Here is a 20,007-nt window from a genome sequence, read left to right as displayed (position 1 = left end):
AATATAATTTGACTAACTTTTTAGTGTATGTAATCTGATCCTTTCATCATATACCCCAGATAGATAGAAAGCTTGGCTCTGTGTTTACTTTTTAATTTATTCATATTATTGCTTTGATCAAGGACTTTTAATCAATATAAGCAAATACCAAATGAGATATGTCTCCTTCGAATCACTTGGGGTGATGAATTTTTTCTAACCTACTTATTTATCTTCGTATGCTTCATGCCATGCCAAAAGCATCTTATTTAAGTATTTGATCATTTTTAAACCCGTAAAGGTAAAATCAAAACATAACAATTCACATACAAGATAACCTGATATCACAAGTCTAAGGATTACTTACACTACTGACATATGAGAGTATTTTTATAAACACTTAAGTGAAATATCAAACGAAACTCTCATAGCGGGTTATGTTTAGTGAACTTGTTCTATAACAAGTACTCACATACTATCTCCAAATATATCATATACTTCAATCTATGAAATCAATTGCTTACTTCTAAAATAAAGAAGTTTAGCATGTACTAATCTTTAAGTATTGTTAATGTCCTCATTCTTGACAATACAATGATCATGAACATATTTAAGAACAACGTTATGATACATAAGAATTTCTTAATTATAATTTTTATAATTTTTTTACAAGATCATTATATTTCAAGAACTTTATCTATATAAGTCTCTCACAACTCTTTATAAATAAAAAAATATTTTATATATTATAAAAAATATTTATAATATATTTAATATTAAATATAATTAATTAATGTAATATTTTATAAATATAAAATCGATTGCTTGCGAGGCTTATATTAACCGATGTGATATGAGATGAACTCATGGAATATCAAAATCTTTTACACTTCACAACGTCATAATAAAAGATCACACACCGGAAGAAATTTTTAGGGAGATGCGGTCTGTGCTTGTACATATAATCCGGGCTGAAGCACTCAAGTAAATTCTCCTAGGAAAACAAAAAAGATTAAAAAAAAATTGGTTTCTCTACCAATCATGATTCTTCACATCTGCCCTTGATTTTTCTCTGAAAATAGAATCGTTTTCTAGTAAAATTTTTCTCCGGGAAAATAATTACACACCTGCTGTGACATTCACTTTTCTTTTAAAGAGGAAAAGATGCAAATGGGAAAAAATACTCAAAAAGTAGACAGTGGCAAAGCATTGCTGTAAAGCTCCTTTTGCCCGGAACGCAAACACAGGCTTACGCTGTATCCTGTAACCAAGCCAAAGCTCATTAGTACAAAGTATTTTTTGGCTTATTTGCTAGAATGAATGATAGTCTCTACCACTAAAGAACAAAACAAAAATGATAGTGCTGTGTAAGCCTGGTAACTTCCGTGAGCAAATGTCATCACCCGTCAAAGAGGGCTTTTAAAAAGCACATTCTGTCTTTTCATTTGTTCAGTAACAGTTACCTTGCCATTTGCTGACTTAGTCCTGGTCAGCATATCCAAAGCTCTAACTCAAACCATCTCAAAGATAAAAGAAAGACGGAAAACTGAATGACCCAACACGCATCTGTTTCAGCTCCTTGAGTCTTTCAAGATTTTATTAAAGAATTACACTATATCTGTATTATATATTATTATATTAATAGATGTAATAGAATAGTAGCAAAAGAACATGACCCTCTTTATAAAATGCACCCCCACTGCGCACCATCGAGCTACAACTGTCTTTTCTTCTCTCTCTCTGGGTTTCTTTGCTCTCTTATCTGGAAAAAAAAGAAGAAAACACCATGCTTTTATTACCATGGAGAACAGTGGCATTGGGTTTCATTGTACTTGAGGTTTGGTTTTGTGTTCAAGTGGAATGTTCTCTAGCTCTGTTTGATCGGATTACTCAGTTGCCGGGTCAACCCAATGTCGGGTTCCAACAGTACTCGGGTTATGTGACCGTTGATGAGAAAAAACAGAGAGCTTTGTTTTACTACTTTGCTGAAGCTGAAGTAGATCCAGCTTCCAAGCCTCTTGTCCTATGGCTCAACGGAGGTCTCTCACTAGTTTTTCTTATACAATGTTCTTACATACGTATGTAATTGATTTCTGTGTTTCTGACTTTTGTGCTGTGAAGTATAGGACCTGGCTGCTCTTCATTGGGGGTTGGAGCATTTTCTGAGAACGGGCCATTTAGGCCTAGCGGGGAAGTGCTGGTCAAGAACGAATATAGCTGGAACAGAGGTATATGTTCATGGGATAATACCCAAACAAGGTCTCGAATTTTACTGAAAAATGGAAATAAGACCTCCAGCTTTTATTCCGGAAATTGAAGTTTGAAACTTTTATTTTATTGAGACCATAGCCCGTACGGAATAGTCCGCTGAAAATCCTTTTGATTGGTTGATGTAATATATAGAAATGCACTCAACAACTTGATTTTTAGCATTCTCATTCTTTTGCAGAAGCCAATATGTTGTATTTGGAGGCCCCGATTGGAGTTGGGTTCTCTTATTCCACAGACACCTCCTCTTATGAGGGTGTGGATGACAGGATCACTGGTAAGTCTCCCTAATCTGTTAAATTCTAATGTTTAATCAATTTCATAAAAAGAAAAAAGAGTATAAACTCTACATTCAATGTTGGCAAGCGAGAAATTTTGGGTTGCAAGAGAAACAGATTTTCTATACCGAATATTCAGAGCCAACTTCTTTTTTTTTAAAAAAAATGAGTCTCTCTTTCCTCTCCCCAGTTCTCCCTTTAATTCTTTTTGTTTAATCTTTCTTTTTTCCCTCTCTTTTTTGAGTTCTTTCCACGCAAAGGTTCCGAGAATATTTCATAATGTTCTGATGCCGTGTGTTTTTGTCTTTCACTTTACAGTAATGCCATGTTTAATGCTTACTGTTCTTGTTTTGTTTTTTTTCCTTCTGATCTGACAAAAGTTAACCTTTCCAGGCTACTTTTCATCTTTCAAACTTTGTCTCTCTTTCTTATTGCAGCCAGGGACAATCTGGTTTTTATGCAAAATTGGTTCCTCAAATTCCCTCAGTACAGGAATAGAAGCCTGTTCATTACAGGGGAAAGCTATGCTGGTATCTTTTGCTACTCAAAACAGATTAATTCTTTTTCTATCCAGGATTTAACATGAATCAGCACTTATTATGTCTCAAACTAGGTCATTATATCCCCCAGCTGGCCGAACTTATGCTTCAGTTTAATAGGAAGGATAAGCTGTTCAATTTGAAAGGAATTGCTGTAAGTAGTTATACAAGCATACTCCAATCTTTTTCTCTTTGTTTGTTTGTACAGAGGAGGATCTATAAAACCTGTGCCTATTTGCTCCAATTTATTGCAGCTGGGGAATCCTGTTTTAGAATTTGCTATTGATTTCAATTCGAGGGCTGAATTCTTCTGGTCTCACGGATTGATATCTGATTCTACGTACAAAATGTTCACCACTTCCTGTAATTACTCGCGATATGTTAGTGAGTATTACAGAGAAGCCGTTTCTCCTATTTGTTCAAGAGTGATGAGCCAAGTTAGTACCGAAACTAGCAGGTTTGTTGACAAGTATGATGTTACCCTCGATGTCTGTATATCATCAATGCTCTCACAATCCAAAGTCCTTACTCCCCAAGTGAGTGTAAATTCTATAAGTTTCGTAAAGTAGAATGTGTTCTTCATTTTGTATTTTCCAGTCTTTGCTATGTTCTAACTTGGACTTGTTTTCTCTGGTTTTCTTTGTCCCACAGCAAGTTGGTGAAACTATAGATGTTTGTGTAGAAGACGAAACAGCTAATTACCTAAACAGGCAAGATGTGCAAAAGGCTCTTCATGCACGTCTGGTAGGAGTCCGTAAATGGGCTGTTTGCAGCAAGTAATTCTCTTCTGCAAAATTTATATCCAATAATTATTGTTTTTATTTTTTTTGGTCAGAATTTTTTTAATATTCAGATACTTAAAAATTTATACATCTTTTAACTCATTGAACAAAAATAATATGAAATTCAGATTTTCTGCGTACCTTATTCAGATTTGGGGCCTTGAGCAAATGGTGAGTTGTTTGATATAGTAGCCTAACTATTTTCCCTTGTATTCTGTCAATCAGTGTCCTAGATTATGAATTTCTTGATCTGGAAATACCCACAATCACTATTGTTGGCAGACTCGTGAAGGCCGGAATTCCAGTCATGGTATACAGGTAAATGATCCTTACCTTAATAGTTCCTTCACGATTTCTGAAAATACGGAGCATGTGATATTTATTTGGCTGATTGTAGTACTCATAACATACGTTTTGAAATATAGTGGGGATCAAGATTCTGTCATCCCATTGACCGGAAGTCGAACATTAGTTAATCGACTGGCAAAGGAATTCGGTCTGAAAACCACTGTGACTTACCGAGTTTGGTTTGAGGGGCAGCAGGTAAATCTCGATGGAGGTTACTAGTAATATTATGGTTTTATTACAATCTGCGAATGATAATTTCTGTTTTTGCCTTGCAGGTCGGTGGCTGGACTCAAGTTTATGGTAATATCCTATCCTTTGCCACCATTAGAGGAGCATCTCATGAAGCCCCATTCTCACAGCCGGAGAGATCACTTGTCCTGTTCAAGGCATTTTTGGAAGGCCGGCCACTACCAGAAGCGTTTTGATCTGCTGACAGTTCTTGGATTTGAGAATACGGATTGAGCTTGTAAGTAGAGTTTGATTGCTGAAGACCATTTTTAACCGTCTGAATATGAAAATTGCATTTGTTTGTTTGTTCCTTGGTTTCTTACTGGATGTAGAAAATATTTGTAAAGATCTCAAGTAAAGGAAAAAACGAAGTGTTCTGGAACTTTAATATCTCTTGTGGGGTATTTAAGTGATTTCACTTAGCAGCATGGGGGAATCATTTCCTGAATGCAAAAACCAAAAAAAAAAAAAAAAAGGGAAAAATTCACGTATAGAATCAGAAAACACGGAGGCAGCCTGGAGGAAAGAATTTTATTTTGTGTCGAAATGACCAACAAAAGAGCCAGATGCTCAAGCAGCTCGTAAAGAGCTTGTAGAGTCGTTGGAGACTATGATGGGGGCTTCGACCTGCATGTCCAAGCAATTGAACTCCAAAGCTAGTATAGGCTTTGATAACAAAACGGATATGCTGAGGTTTCTTCCATTGTCTACAGGTTCATCAGGTGTAAAATCTGTAGTTTCCAAATCACAGTCTCTGTCCTTTAGAGGTGATGGCCCTGATACTTTCGCTGGCCGCACTGCTCGTACTCTATCACGGAAAATATTCAGAAGATGCTTTCAGAAAGTATATTCTTGCATTTGGAGAATAAGAAACACCTCTAAGTCTATAATTTTCTCATTTTCCAGTCAGCAAGAGGTATGTAGCAAGAACATCAATTACACAAGGGATATACATGAGATGTGACAGCAAACTTTTGAGCTCTAAATGTTCATGACATAATCATCAAGGCAGAAGAAAAGTGTGAAAACCATAGAAAGAAATGCGCTGGAGATTTTTGCTTCAGGAATGGCTACAAGGTGATTTAGTACAATGGTCATCTGTTTAGGTTACTCCAGTTGGTGACTTAGTGTCAACCCCAATGTTTTAGTGTCTTTCATAATATATCACTTAACCTTGTTGCTCTTCCTATACGTTAGATCTTTTATTTCGCCATGTAATACATGTTAGAGAATGTAGCATGCTGAAAGAAAAAACCAAGGGAGGGGAGGGGTTCTGGGCAGTATTGAAAAGTAATAGTCGGGGTAAGAAAATGTCTGAAAATACCTGCAGGTAATACGGCAAGAATACTTCAAAAGGTTGGGATTATATTCTGTCTGACCACTGCAATTTCACGACATAAAATTACCATCTACGTCAAAGTGGAAAGTCATAAGATATAAATCATGTAGGAATTTACCTAAAGCTTGGAAGTGACATTGTGATCGATGGGCCCATCCATTTGTTGAATCTCGGTGTTGGCACTGCAATCACCAAGATTATCAACAGAAAATACAATAAAATTTACCACACAAGTATTAATTCTAGATGCAAGAGAAGAGAGGAGAAATTCATTCTCTTGCAGTGATTTTAAGTCATTCACAAGATAATGCATTGCTTCACTTGGGGCGAAGCCCAAGAACTGGGAGGGCCGTTGTAGAAAGTAGGAGCATAGCTATCAAGAAAGAAGTTGTTCTAGCAAAAATCATAAGTAACTACAAGAAAATGTTGCAATATCCCGGGAAATCAGTTCTGAAGACACGCCTGACAAACCTAAAGCTTGTTCCAGAGACAAGTGATGCAAATGCACATTAAGATTGCAGAGCATGCCTTGATATGGTAAAGTCGCCTCCCTGCTCTATGGTCCTGTGTGGATTATGTTACAAGTTAAACTCTTGTTTAGGTTACCTTATGTTTGAACTTAGGTGGTTGGCATGAATGTATTAAAATCTATAGCAAGATGAAATATACAAGTAATTACATATCACTATTTCGTTATCGCCCTGGATATTGTATTAGGAGATAGAACACCAAATAGTATGAACGTTAATCACATCAAAGGGACAGAATCACTCTGAACTCTGAACTAATTAAAACAATCAGTACGATGAATTCACCATCAGTTATAAGTTTGATACTGCAGATATCTGCTGAAGCTTGACCCACAACTTCGGCTACCTGAACGTCCATGCAATCTTTTGAGTGATGGATAGTAGTGCCCATACCAATCCGGTTTAGGAAGCCACCAAAATTACCCTTTCTTTGTCTTGGAACTGGTGTAATTCTCTGTTCAAACAGACACACATACAACATGAAAGTGTCTGAATGATAAACCCGATAAAAAACAAAAGGACATGAAAATGTCTGTTTTTATTGTAATCTACCATATTCCCTGTGACCTTGCAATATCTCAAAGGCTCCATTGCAAAGTGAAATGAAGTTTCATAAATCATCTGCTGCTAATATCATGGTGCAATTGTATCTTTGAGTCTATCTTGTAGAGGTAGGATGATTATCTAATCAATATGGTAAAAGGAACCTCAATTAAAGAAGATTTGACCTTCATCTCCCAGCATTTGGCTCAATAGTTGATCCATGATCTTCTCACTCAAAAAACCCCCTTCTCCCAAGTTAAAAAATAAAAAAGAAACTGTCAGAATGAGAGTAGTACCTTTGAAAATCTGGCTACCTGACTTGGAAGCCCTACATCCTGCAAGAAAAAATGCACTCATGTTCACACATCCATTACTAGAACGAAAGGAATTGGCATTAATTGCTTTAAAAATGCCTCTAATTCATGGGTAGACGGAGTACTGCATCCCTGTGCAACATACATATGTTGAACCATTGAAGCTGCAGGAGTCGAGGGTAGAGAAATGCTCTGACTTGTATGTTGGTCTGGAAATAGAGTTACAGGGTGTAATAAAGTAAATTTGGCGAGATTTCTGGTTTTGGTTCTGAAAAGACCATACTCGAAAGTTATCCTATTCTAAGTTTTGCCCCAATATATTTTGCAAATTCAGTCAAGATCTTCTCCAAAATAAGTAAAAGCTGAAAGTTTCGTGGCTTACCTTTCGTCCATGATGGCAAGCTTCTTCACTGTTCACAAGAACCCTAGCTGCCCATCTGTTGAAGTTTACATTAGAAATAAGAACAAGAGGAGGAGATAACTAGTTGAAAGAAAATTGAATAAAAAAAAAAAAGGAGAAAAAGGAAGAAGGGAGAGCATAAAAAAAGAATGGTAATTTGACAGTCCATCCAATGCGTCTAATACAACTGTATTGACTTCTCCTTTAGATCATCACTGTAATTGTGGCAGGAAACAAGTAGCTTAACTATGTGAGCAGACCTATTAGGTTCACTGAGTGGAAATTAGGTGATTCAAGCTGTGTAAAGTGCTTCTCTTCTCGATGCATGAATCAGACGCCTATTTCAGAAAATGGCAACTTGGCCATTTGCTTAGGCCACTTAGGGAAGGTACTTGACACTATTGCAAATGTGACTAATAACCCTGTACGATTTCTTTGGCAGCATAAACTAATGAACAGAAATATGAATGATTGCATAATTTAATAAATAGTTATAAGACATTCAAGTTATAAAGTTGACTGACCAACATATTAGCTCATAAAGTTAAACACAATTGTGTGGTGGGTACCATCTAATTTCTGTAGCCCACCCCTTTAACTAGCTCAAGCCAAACCCTCATGGAACAGATACATGATTACTCGGAACCGAACTTCCCTTAAGAAGTGCCCTGACTTGTAAAGGGTTAAGGCCACGCAATTTTACTCAAATGGTAATGCATTTCCTCGAATATATATGATAATTAACTAGTATTAATCAATATAAACAAGAGAGATGACGGCAAACATACGCGCAAGATGTTGGGGGATTCCACACAATTCCTGCGACCACCACAAGCTGGCAAAGAAACAGTAACTCAGCAGGTGATCAATTTATTTAAGCTTGTCTGTTATTCCATGTTCAATAAACTAGAACATTGCAAACAATCAACTTCCAAGCAGAGGCTAATGAGCTAATGCGATTAGCAGAAAATGATTCAACAACTTAATGCATCATTAACATTAATTCAAAGGAGAGTACGAAACCTCATCAAAGACCCCGGCAGGGCTGTCATCATAATTGGCAAGGAAAAAACCACCAAGTGTGTATCTGCATTTTGCATACTCAGATTAGTTTACTGAAAAACAGATATTCTGAAACCCCACAATCAACCCTATACCCTTGTAGGTAAATGCGACTACCCAAAAGCTTCAACCAGTCGAAACTCCTTTGGTATGAATGTTCTAGCCGTTTCAGCTTTCACAAGATGGAGCTGATACAAGGCACTGAAAATGAAATTCAGACAATTCAATAATCTGGCAAGAAGGATAAACAGATTAATCCAATAAAAGGAATGGAAAACTTTACAAGGTTTGACACTTACCTGCCTTTGAATATCCATGGAGGCTTGCCATAGCTTGATGAACTCTTTGTTTCTCCAAACCCCATGAACTTGAGGTAGGCTTAAAAGAAACTAGTTTCTTGAACGGCAAGGAGATGCCAAAAAGGCTTTGAACTTGTTTTACCGTGTACCTAATAAAGAAGAACAAACAAATTGCATTTCGTTTCATTTGATGGGAAAAATAAATTCTAATAAAACACCAACAGATCTACATCAGAGAGAAGAAATTTTGGTGTCAGGGAACGTTTCTAAAGGAGACAAATGTTCAAGTTATATGGCAGAGACTTTATGCGCAACTTGGCTTGATTGTGAATAAAAATTGACATGTACTACATGTTTCTCTGTATCTATGTTCTGCCACTAGTTTAGGTACTAAACTCACTTAAAACCGCTGAGACAAATGAAATGCCAGAAGAGAGAACAAACTAAAGGGTCCATGAAAACTTTGGAATCCTCCAAAGAATATTCATTTTTGGGGGGTTTAAAGTATGAAGAAATGAATAACCTTGGGGGAATTAAACCTCCCTGCACCGTATTGAAACAGCCAAATTATCATATATTTTCATATTATTATTATTTTTTTAAAAAAAGACAATGTTTCCACTCTGTATTTTTAAATTTTAGAAACAGGATTCAGCATAGCAACAGAAAATAGCCAAACCCAAATGATCCCCAGCATCCGACGCGTAAAAATAGACTCGAAACCAAGTTATAGCCGAAGCATAAATTAACAAAAGAACTCCCCTGTTCCAATGAACAAGAAACACACTGTTAACTGGACCAACAAGTAACAAGCAGGAAGGAAAACGAAGCAAGAGAAAAGAAGACATAAAGCTTACAGGGAAAATGAAGATATTAGACGGTAGCTGAGAGAGAGTTTCTGAAAGCGAAGTGAAAGTGAAAAAGAGGACATTAAACAAGGAAAGAGTAACCGACAGAAGAAAGAGAGAGAAGAGAAGGCTGGGGAGCCAAGGCATAAGCTTAGCAAGTGTAAGAAGTGGATAGACTTTATTTGCCCATCCATTCATTTCATTGATTTCAATCCTATGAGCCTTTTATTTGGCGCCAACTGAAAATAGCGATGCCATCCACCACCCAACTTCTGCAAGACCACTAGTTTTCTTTTCTTTTTTCCTTTTTATTTTTCCTTCTTTCTTCCCCCTCCTCTGCCTTCCTTTACTAGATACCTGTTACTATTTCTTTATCCTTTTCTTTCTTTGTTCCCTACACCATCCAATAAGTTTGCCCTCGTTTCCTTACGCATATGGTGACCAAAACACGTGTTAATCTTTTTCATTATTTCTTGCTAATTTCCGACAAAGCAACTTGTTCTTCGATCATCAACTTATGATAATAATATTCCAAAATCCAGCTTGTTTTCCAAAGCAGCACACTGGTTTTAGCAAATCTAACCAATCTGGAAGTATAAATAGAAAGATTTTGTATATTATAATTGATAATTTAATATGATGAACCCAAACAAACACAAACATCAAGAAAAGCTGTAAGATACATTTACCAGGCCTTACCATGGTGTTTTTGTATTATATCAGTTAATGGCCCACGCTATCAACATCTAAGCTTCATAATTGACTTTAAAAGTCGTTAAATGTAATTTTCGGTCCCCGAGTTCGGATAGTGATTTATTCACTCTAATCTCACCAATTCTCTACATCACATTACCACTTGCTTTACAACTAACTATTATTTTAAACCCACCAGTAATAAATGTTCTCTTAAAGATAAGGACTAGGGCGGTTAGACCTTTATAGGAATGGATAGACAGATATTACACACACAATTTAGGTGAGTCTGTATATGGCCCCGGTGGCTATCTTAAACTCGGGTCCATGGACCATCGATGTAGAGTCGGTTAAAATTCTGGACCATAGATTGGTTCTTGGATTTATAGTGCGGATACAAAGACTAAAATCAAATAGGGGTAAGCATGATTCGAGTTGATGATTTTGAAATCAGAATTGTGGATCGCTCTTGTAGAGTGAGTCCAAAAAAAGTTTATACTGTGAATTGTATCAATTTTAGGATGAAAAAGAAAAGATCATACCAAAAAATAAGAACACAAGAACAAAGGATTTGGCAATCTCTTCTACTAATCTTATTGAATGCAGTATTCAATTAACAGAAACTGAATTTTAGTAATTTGTATACAAACTATTAATCTCCTAATTATAGAAACTACTTAGTATACTAATCAACTAGTTAAGTTTTAACCAACTCACAGCACGTGCTCCTCATGCGCCTTATAGGTTATTTGAACTACCTGCATATACTTTTCACTTGCCTTTTCCAACTGCCCGCATGTGCAATTCTCACATGCTTCCTATCACGTGTCAATCATGTAGTCTGTTGATACTCCTCCTCAAAAAGAACATGGATATTGTGCATGTTCATCTTGCCAATCAACGATTGAAACCGACTAGGCAACAAGGCTTTTGTACATAAATCAGCTATTTGTGAGTTTGTATGAATGTACTTTGGTAAAATGACACCAGATAAAACTTTGTTTTCTTATAAGGTGACAATGCACTTCAATGTGTTTAATTCTTTCATGAAAGATTAGATTGTGCCACAAGTGAATAGCAAATTGATTGTCACAATATGACTCACATGCCTCCATATGAATAATACCAAAGTCTTTCAATAGGAATAACAAACGTTGAACCTCACATCATGTTGCAATTCTACACTCAGCTTCAGTACAACTCCTTGCAACTACTCATTGCTTTTTAGATTTTCAACTAGTCAAAGAATTCCCAAAAAAAATGTTGTAACTAATGGTCGATTTCCTTGAATCTTGACACCTTGACCAATCACTATCACTATAGACTCTTAATTGTAAAGTGGAACCTATTGACAATAACAAGCCTCACCTTTATGCCTTTTCCTAGTATTCTAAAACTCTATAGATTGCTTGCAAATGCAATTAACTAGGCTTATCCGTAAATTGTGATAATACTTACATTGCATAGCATATATCTGACCTTGTACAGGTCAAATAAGTCAACTTTCCCACTAGTTGCTTATAATTTGCTTGCACTTGTCAACTATTCTTTATTACTAGTTTTAGACAATTTATAGTTATAACCTATAATGGTGTTGGTCGACTTAGAACCTAGCATGCCATATTCTTTTAACAATTGCAAAGTGTAATTTTTATGACATATGAAAATCTTTTGTTATGTTCTAGCTACTGATAACTCTATCATATAGAGTTATTTAACACATTTTATGGACTTAACAAGCTAATCTTTGATATTTTAGGTTTGAATTTTAATATTTTTAGTGTTTTTTTAATTTAAGTTAGATTACATGTTGAGTAGTTAATTTAAGTTATTTTAGTTCAATTTTACTTTATTCTTTTTTAATTTTCTTCAAGAAGAGTTATTGTTGATTTCTCTCACGGTTTTGTGCAAGATATTTGATGAGAAAAGTGCATTTGGGTCAAAATAACACAAGGATGGTGAAGGCTTTATTTGTATAAGTTGTAATAAGTCAAAGATAACTTGAGCTGTAAAAATCCAACTAATGAGATTCTTAATCCATTAGAAAGCTAAAAGAATAGGCTACAATTTTCACGTCCACTTTTTCTAGTTTGAACTAAATCTAGGTGAAAATCACATTAGAATATGATAGACGGATGTAGTTCTACACAAAGTAGTATAGCGACTAGAGCCGCAACCTTGAGTTACTCATGGCCGCAATGCTGAGTGCCACGAACTACACTCCTTCGCTTAAGTATACGGTAGTCCATGTAGTGCTTAAATGGAAGCTTCCACATCCACATAAGCCAGCCAATAACTCATTTATATTTGATCAAACATCAACAATAGCAACAAATTAGACTAAGGCAATGCACATTAAAATCATAGGGCATACTGAAGGCCATATACACAATCACTGGAGCCATATAAAGAAAAATATTTTATTAATATGAAAATAAGTACAAAAGGACCTAGACATAACCATCATCGAGCCTTAGGAGTAGTCCTTGATGATTCACGACAAACATACCTTTACTAGTGAAGTAGCCCAACAATTCTCTAACTGCTCAACCTTTATAAAGAGTTTAAGAGATTTTACAAGTATTCCACTAATAGACATTGAAGTGCTTGAGATGAGGACATCCCTTTCCTAAAAGGTCTTCCCCGTAAAAACTTAACAAGAATTTTTACAAGTGTCACTAAGTGCCATTACAATATTTGAAAAGAGGACATCTCCTTTGGAAGTATAAAGGACTTTAACTTCTAGGGAATTATACCTTGTCATGGCCCTATATAAGGTTAGCTCATGACATCTTCCCTTATTCGATTTGTCAACTTCCCCGTAGACTGGTTGGCTTGAAATTCTTCAATCTTTTGCTTGAAGATGCAGAGATTGACTTCCTCCACCTAGGTGATTTCATCTGGCCTAAACCTTCCCATCTCACTCGATACTCCGTGCTGGTATTCAATTGATTATCATCATCCTCCTTGCTAGAATCTCCTTTACTTTACGTTGTAATGGTGGCTTAGTGTTGATGGTAGCTCTGGTGGCTTGATTCTTGCTTGAATCTTTTGGATTTGTATGGAACGACTTTAGGTTACTGACGTGAAACAAGGGGTGTGCCTTCATCCACTTGGGCGAATCAATCTTGTAGGAAGTTTTTCCTACCTTGGCTATAATTGCTATTGGACCTTCATACTTCTGCACTAGTATTCAATCTCTTTTCTTTAGGAATCAGAGTTGTTCAGGAACCAACTTCATTAGCTCAGGTCTCCCACCTTAAAGTGTTGCTCCCTTTTCCCTTTATTGACCCATTTTTTCATGAGACTGGAGGCTTTATTTAAATAGGCTTTAGCGATTTCAGTATTTTGTCTCTAATCTTTAGCAAAGTTGAATGCTTGAGGACTTTTCTCGCTATATGATTCCACTAAGGCATGAGAAAGTGCAGGTTGCTATTTAGTGACAACTTTGAAAGTGATTTTATTAGTGGTTGATCTTTTCTACGAGTTGAAACATAGTTGAGCCACATCTAGTAGGTTGAGCCAATTCTTCTGGTTCACTAGTACAAAATGTCGTAGATATTTTTCTAGCAACCCATTGAAGTATTCTGTTTGTAGGTGATAACTAGAAAAGATGTTGAGTTTTGACCCTAATAGCTTGAAAAACTCCTTCTAGAAGAAACTAGTAAACCTTGGATCCTTGTAACTAATAATGCTCTTTGGAACACCCTAATATTTTACCACATGTTTAAAAACCGTACAAGCTGTTTCTTCTGCAGAACCAAACTTCTGCACTAGGATGAATTTCGTGTACTTTGAGAAATGGTCCACCACTACTAGGATCGCTATCATATCTCATATTTTTGGAAGTCTTACTATGAAGTCTAGAGACATACTTTCCCACAGTTTGGTCGATACTAGTCAAGGTTTGAGAATTCCTGTTGATCTTTGTTTATCCACTTTATCTTGTTGGCAAATAAGGCACGTTTTTGTGTATAATCTATTACATCCTGCGCATAGGAGGCTAATAGAAACCTTGTTTCAGTAGAGTAACGATTTGCAGTCAACCTAGATGTCATGCCCAAGGGGTCTCGTGACATTCCCACATCAACTTCTGCCTCAACTTTCCCACTCTTAGAACAAATATGTGTGGTTCTTTGTCATTAGGAGTCTATTTTCCACCCAAAAAGTATTTTGACTTTCCACTTTCCATAAATTTCATAATGGTGATTACTTGGGGATTTCAATGCAAGTTTTCTTCAATAAGATTACGAATATCTATGTTCACTTTGCTGGCTATCATTAGGATGATCACCTTGAGAGTTATGAACTTAGCCTTCCTACTAAGGGCATCTGCCTCATGGTTCACCTTTCTAGCTTTGTGCTTGAAGGAGAAATCAAAATCAGCCAAGAACTCCTACCATCTCACCTGCTTGGTAGCAATTTTGGCTGGGAGAGGAAGTGACTTACGATAGTGTTGTCAGTCTTAACTATGAATTGTGACCCTAGCAATTAGTGTTTACAGGGTCGTAAACAATGAATCATTGCAAGTAGTTCTTTCTCTTGCACCGTGTACCTTATCTCAACTTCATTCAACTTACAACTTTCCAATGCAACCGAGTGTCCTTCTTGTAATAACACTCTTCCAAAGGTAAAGTCTGATGCATCTGTCTAGATCTTAAAGGGCTCTTCAATATCAAAGAGTGCTAAAATAAGGTCCGTTATCATTGCGTCTTTCAACCCTTTCAAAAGCTCCTTGGCACTGTGGCATCCAACTCCACTTTTGTCTCTTTTTCAACAATTCTATAAGTACTATTGTCCTTTTTGAATATCCTTCTACAAATCTTTGATAATAATTGGCTAGCCCTAAGAAGAAACGAAACTCAGTTGTATTCTTAGAGGTGGTCCATTCTTTGATAGCCTTCATCTTTTACATATTTATCCGAATTTGGCCTTATTCAATTATGTGGCCAAGAACTGAATTCAAGTTTGTGCAAATGCACATTTCTCTCTTTTCATATACAGTTGGTTGTCACGTAACCTTTGAAAGATCTATTGTAAGTGCCTCTGATGTTCTTTCAAGGTTGAATTGTACATTATGATATCATCCAAGTAGATTACCATGAACTTGTCCAAATAATCATGGAAAACTAGATTCATCAATGTACAAAAGTTGGCAAGATCATTGGTTTGTCCAAAATGCATAACAAGAAATTCGAATGTACTATACCATGTCACATAGGTAGTTTTTGGCTTATCTCCCTCAATAACTCTTACTTGATTGTAGCTCGATCTCAAATCTAATTTGGAGAAGTACTTTGCACGACTTAGTTAGTCAAAGAGATCTGCTATAAGGGGAATTAGATATTTATTCTTAACTGTGACTTTGTTCAATGCCTGATAATCTACACATAACCGTAAACTCCCATTTTGCTTCTTTTGAAAGAATACACAGGCCTCAAATGGTACCTTAGATGGTCGGATGAATCTGGTTTGAATCAGATTACATGTTGAAATCTACCACAATCTTAAAAAAAATAGTTTAGCTCATAATATCTAATAAAATTTCATCTAAAATAAATTAGTCATTATTCCAAGTCAAAGAAAATAGGAAAAAAACAGAAGTAGAGAGAGAAAACTAATAGTTGAACCTTTGTGATCTTGATTCTTCCTCAAATTCTCTTATTTTCTTGCTTTGTTTTTTACTCTTTTTCTCTAGAAAAATTTCTTGTTGCCTTACTCTTGTTGAATGCTTTCAAAAAGTCCCTTAAATAGGTGCAAGATGCCTTATTTTCCCATTTCCTGTCAAAGTTGTTATTTTTGCAAACCATGGTGGCACTACAGCATACGAAACCACTAATGATAGCCATGGTGCCACGACCATGACTCCTTGTCACTGCAGCACCGCTGCAGTAATTGGTGGTGTCACGTTATGCTTCTTTTACATCGTGGCACTCGGGCTTTGGGCCAAAATATGATGCACCTCATCAGCTTAGCACTGCGACCATAATCTTCCCAGCATTACAATAGTAGCTCCCTCAACGCCATGGCCATGAGTAACTCTAGGCCACTGCTCTAGTCACCACATTGCCTTGTGTAGATCTGTATCTGTCCATCATCTTTTGATGTGATTTTCACCTTGATATGGTTTGAACTGGGCAAAGTGATAAACATGAAAGTTATAGCCTATTTTCCATCTTTCCAATGGATCAAGAATCACTTCAATTAGACTTATGCAGCTCAAGTTATCTTTAAGTTACTATAGCATGTATGAATGAAGCCTTCACCATGCTTGCTCTTTGTGTTGTTAACGATCGCAATACCATGCAATGATGTGTTTTTTATTCTTATTGTCCTTTTGTGATTTTAATCCAAGTCCATGTAGAGACAAATGATGTTCTCCAACTCTTCGAACACACTTACAAGCAACAGAAGGGTATTAGAGAATTTGTGGACAATAGGTCCAAAGCTGTCAATGTAAGTCATAATATGTGTGTTTATATTCGATACATATGTTGCTTACCAATTAAATACCATACTAATTTTAATTACTTTTCTATTCATAGGAATCACACACTAAAACTTTATCATAGAAGTACGCAGATGCAATATCGTCCTAATTGAAGCGTGATCCTACAGCATAGAAAGAGGCGATTAGAGGGTCGAAAACTACTCAAACCCACGTCTAAGGATTTAGTACACGAGTCCAGCAACATTTAAGTCCACTTGTGGTCTTGAGACTGCACAACCTCTTACGTCTCTTGTGCCTGACGTCGAGGGCTATGGCAATTAGTTAGTAACGTTGGTCACTTAATGATGTTGGTGGGCAATATTATAACTTGTTAGAGGTGATTGCGTCAAGGTTACCACCTTCAAACTGCTCTAGGCCTTCCTCATCACAACAATTTTGTCCTCCACCTTAACTATAGTAGCAACAGGATGAGCAGCCACTCCTTCGGTGATCGAGTTTTATATACTTCTTTGTATTTTCGTACTTTTCATGAATGTTTGCATTGGATTTTTTTTATTTGTATTGCTTATAGTTTGTATTACATTTTCATATTTTTAAAAACATATATGTTTACCTTTCAATAACAGCATTAGATAATGATTATATTACCAATAGGAAAAAATTAAAATTTTAAAAAAAAATCAATTTTGCAGTTATTACTAATGGAATTACCAATGAAATTCATCCATTATTAATGAAGTTCATTAGTTACCAATAGAATTATTGATGGAATTCATCCATTACCAAGAAAGTTTATTCAGCTACCAACGAAATTACTGACAAAATTCATCCATTACTGATGGAGTTCATAACAAATATACTGATGAATTGCTAATGGATTCTATAGGCATTGCCGATAGATATAGGTTTTGAGCCTCAAAATTGATTTCTCTAATTTTCTATCGACAATTCGTCGGTAATGTAGTTAGTAAAATATCGACAAAATTTGTTGATGGGTTTATGCTATCATTGAATTCCAATGGAAAATACTAATGTAATGACATTTGTTAGCAATACCCTATTTTTTTGTAACGAACCTGAGTGGGCAAGCAGAAACTTGACCCTCAACCCTTAGCTTGTGACAAACTGTTGGATGCAATAGCAGCATTAAGAGTGGTGGTTCTAACTGAAGGAGTTGGACTCGACATCAGTACCATTAGCTCTACATTAATATCTACCACTTAAGTGGGAGTCTACGATATAGTGGAAAGATGTGTCATAGCAAGTTGACAATTGATAACTCTATTTTATAGAGTTATTTTGTCACATTTTGATCTTAGAAGTAGGCTAAATCCTTGAGTTTAGAGTCAGAACTGTTACACTTTATTTGGTTCTTTTAAGTTTTATTTTAATTGTTTTAAGTAATTGATTTTAAGTATATGTTATGTTCACTTTCTTAAGAATAGTAACTTGCTTTTGGTTGTTCTTTAAAGTGCTTGATCAAATGATGTCAAAACGAAAAGAAAATCAAAAACTATACACAAGTCAGCAAGGCTAGTGTCACAACCATGAAAGAGTTGGCACTGCAGCGCCAAAGAGAAAAAAGGCATCATAAACAAACTTGCAAGTGTGGCATCGTGATGTGAAAGAAGTGAGACCACAGTGCCAAGGAAAAGAGCTGCATCATACTTTAGCCTGAGAAATTGAGGCCATGGCACCATGTTAATTTCTCGAACATTATGTTTTCCTAACTTTATATGAAATAGGATTTTTAGAGGCTATTTAAAGCCACCTTTGCAGCAATTAAAAGACATGTTTTAACTAAAGGTTCTTTGAAGAAAAAGAGACCATCAAGTACTCAAGAAAGCGAAAAAACTTTGGAACATTGAAGATCGAAGACTTGACAAGCCTTAGTATTCTTTTCTTCATTGTTTCTTTTTTATTTTCCTATATTGTTATTGATGGTTAAATTTCTTTGGATTGTGTTTTTATTATTCAATATGAGCTAAATTTCTTTATCTAGGATTGTAATGGAACTAACATATAGTTTGGATTTTTAATATTCTTTTTGGCTTATGATTGATGTTATTTATGTTGTTTATTTTAATCCTATGATTACCGTGTTTGATTAATAGGCCACCAATTAGATTGATAAGGTAACCAAAATGCAACTTGGAAAAGAGAGTTTATAGTAAGCCATGGATGAAATATTATATGTTCAAATTCAATTAGTTGATTGATTTATTTGTTTCACATGTAAGATATGAATATACTTACATGTCATACACAACAAAAATTAGAGTCTAAGCTTAATGAGTTTTTATTTAATTCAATTTCCATAAGAATATAGTGACTTAGTTGAGGGAGATATCTTTATAAGCAATTTAAAAGATATTTATAAATAAATTAGAACTCTAGGTTAGCAACTCAATCCATTTAAGTAAGTTTAAAAAAAATAGAACATATTCAAATATAATGTTGAAGGGAAATTATAATCTTAAGATTTTTTTGATTAATTTATCTAGTTTAAATTGGCATTCTTGTTATTAGTTTAATTTCCTTTGTTATCCAATAGTTTTAATTTGTTTGTTTGAATGAGATTAAATTGTTATAATTTTAATAGTTAACAAAATTTTGGTAGCAATTCGTCATGGAAACGATTCTTTACTTTGGATTATATTACATGTTAACAATACGTACACTTACATGGTAAATTCAACAATAGAAACCAAAGGACCAACACCACTAGACTGTGCTCGAGGGCTTGCCTCTGTCTTCAGCTTAACCATGTTTATGCAATAAGAAAAAAAGTACAATTGTTAGTAACTATTAATAAATAATATGCATATAAACATTAATTTAACTGTTAATAAATAAATATACCAAATGATATATATAAATGAATGACCTTCATAAATTTTTAATGTTAAAGTGTTCACATTTATTAATACAATTAAAAAAAAGCATTTATCAATCATCATCCAAACATGCAAACTCGTTTTCCTTATTCTTATATTCATCATCATCGATATTATTTTCATCTTCTTCGTCTCATTCTTCCTTTGTTTTGTCTAATTGACCCAATTCATTTTTATTGAGATTGTAGGTTTGAAGTAAATTGAACAAA

The 20,007-nt window shown here is 35.3% G+C and overlaps 2 protein-coding genes across 3 annotated transcripts; one reads left to right on the top strand and one right to left on the bottom strand.

Moving 5' to 3' along the window:
- Nucleotides 1–1,674: 1,674 nt before the first annotated feature.
- Nucleotides 1,675–5,717, top strand: SCPL45 (serine carboxypeptidase-like 45). 2 transcript variants are annotated; one of them, XM_021421991.2, is made up of 11 exons: nt 1,675–2,018; nt 2,106–2,207; nt 2,429–2,524; nt 2,963–3,055; nt 3,139–3,218; nt 3,319–3,600; nt 3,716–3,840; nt 4,072–4,164; nt 4,272–4,389; nt 4,470–4,660; nt 5,329–5,717. In XM_021421991.2, exons 1-10 carry the CDS (start codon nt 1,766–1,768, stop codon nt 4,617–4,619), a joined length of 1,392 nt encoding a protein of 463 aa, XP_021277666.1. In that variant the 5' UTR covers nt 1,675–1,765; the 3' UTR covers nt 4,620–4,660; nt 5,329–5,717. The 2 variants fall into 2 exon arrangements, with proteins under 2 accessions (XP_021277666.1, XP_021277657.1); XM_021421982.2 differs by having other exon boundaries at nt 1,676–2,018; nt 5,136–5,717.
- On the bottom strand, nt 4,993–9,974 carry LOC110411717 (protein NEOXANTHIN-DEFICIENT 1). The gene is made up of 11 exons (XM_021422004.2): nt 9,767–9,974; nt 8,910–9,058; nt 8,728–8,811; nt 8,572–8,635; nt 8,337–8,383; nt 7,531–7,585; nt 7,131–7,169; nt 6,577–6,745; nt 5,880–5,943; nt 5,747–5,803; nt 4,993–5,230 (listed from the first exon to the last, which is right to left on the bottom strand). The coding sequence occupies exons 2-11, from the start codon at nt 8,972–8,974 to the stop codon at nt 4,993–4,995; spliced, it is 882 nt and encodes a 293-aa protein (XP_021277679.1). The 5' UTR covers nt 8,975–9,058; nt 9,767–9,974.
- Nucleotides 9,975–20,007: the final 10,033 nt, after the last annotated feature.

This window comes from Theobroma umbraticum, unplaced genomic scaffold (genome assembly GCF_002168275.2).
Source record: "Theobroma umbraticum cultivar Fairchild unplaced genomic scaffold, ASM216827v3 scaffold_30.0, whole genome shotgun sequence".
Classification (NCBI taxonomy): Eukaryota; Viridiplantae; Streptophyta; class Magnoliopsida; order Malvales; family Malvaceae; genus Theobroma; species Theobroma umbraticum.
Note: the sequence above shows the minus strand (reverse complement) of the source record. Positions and strands in the feature narration are given on the sequence as shown.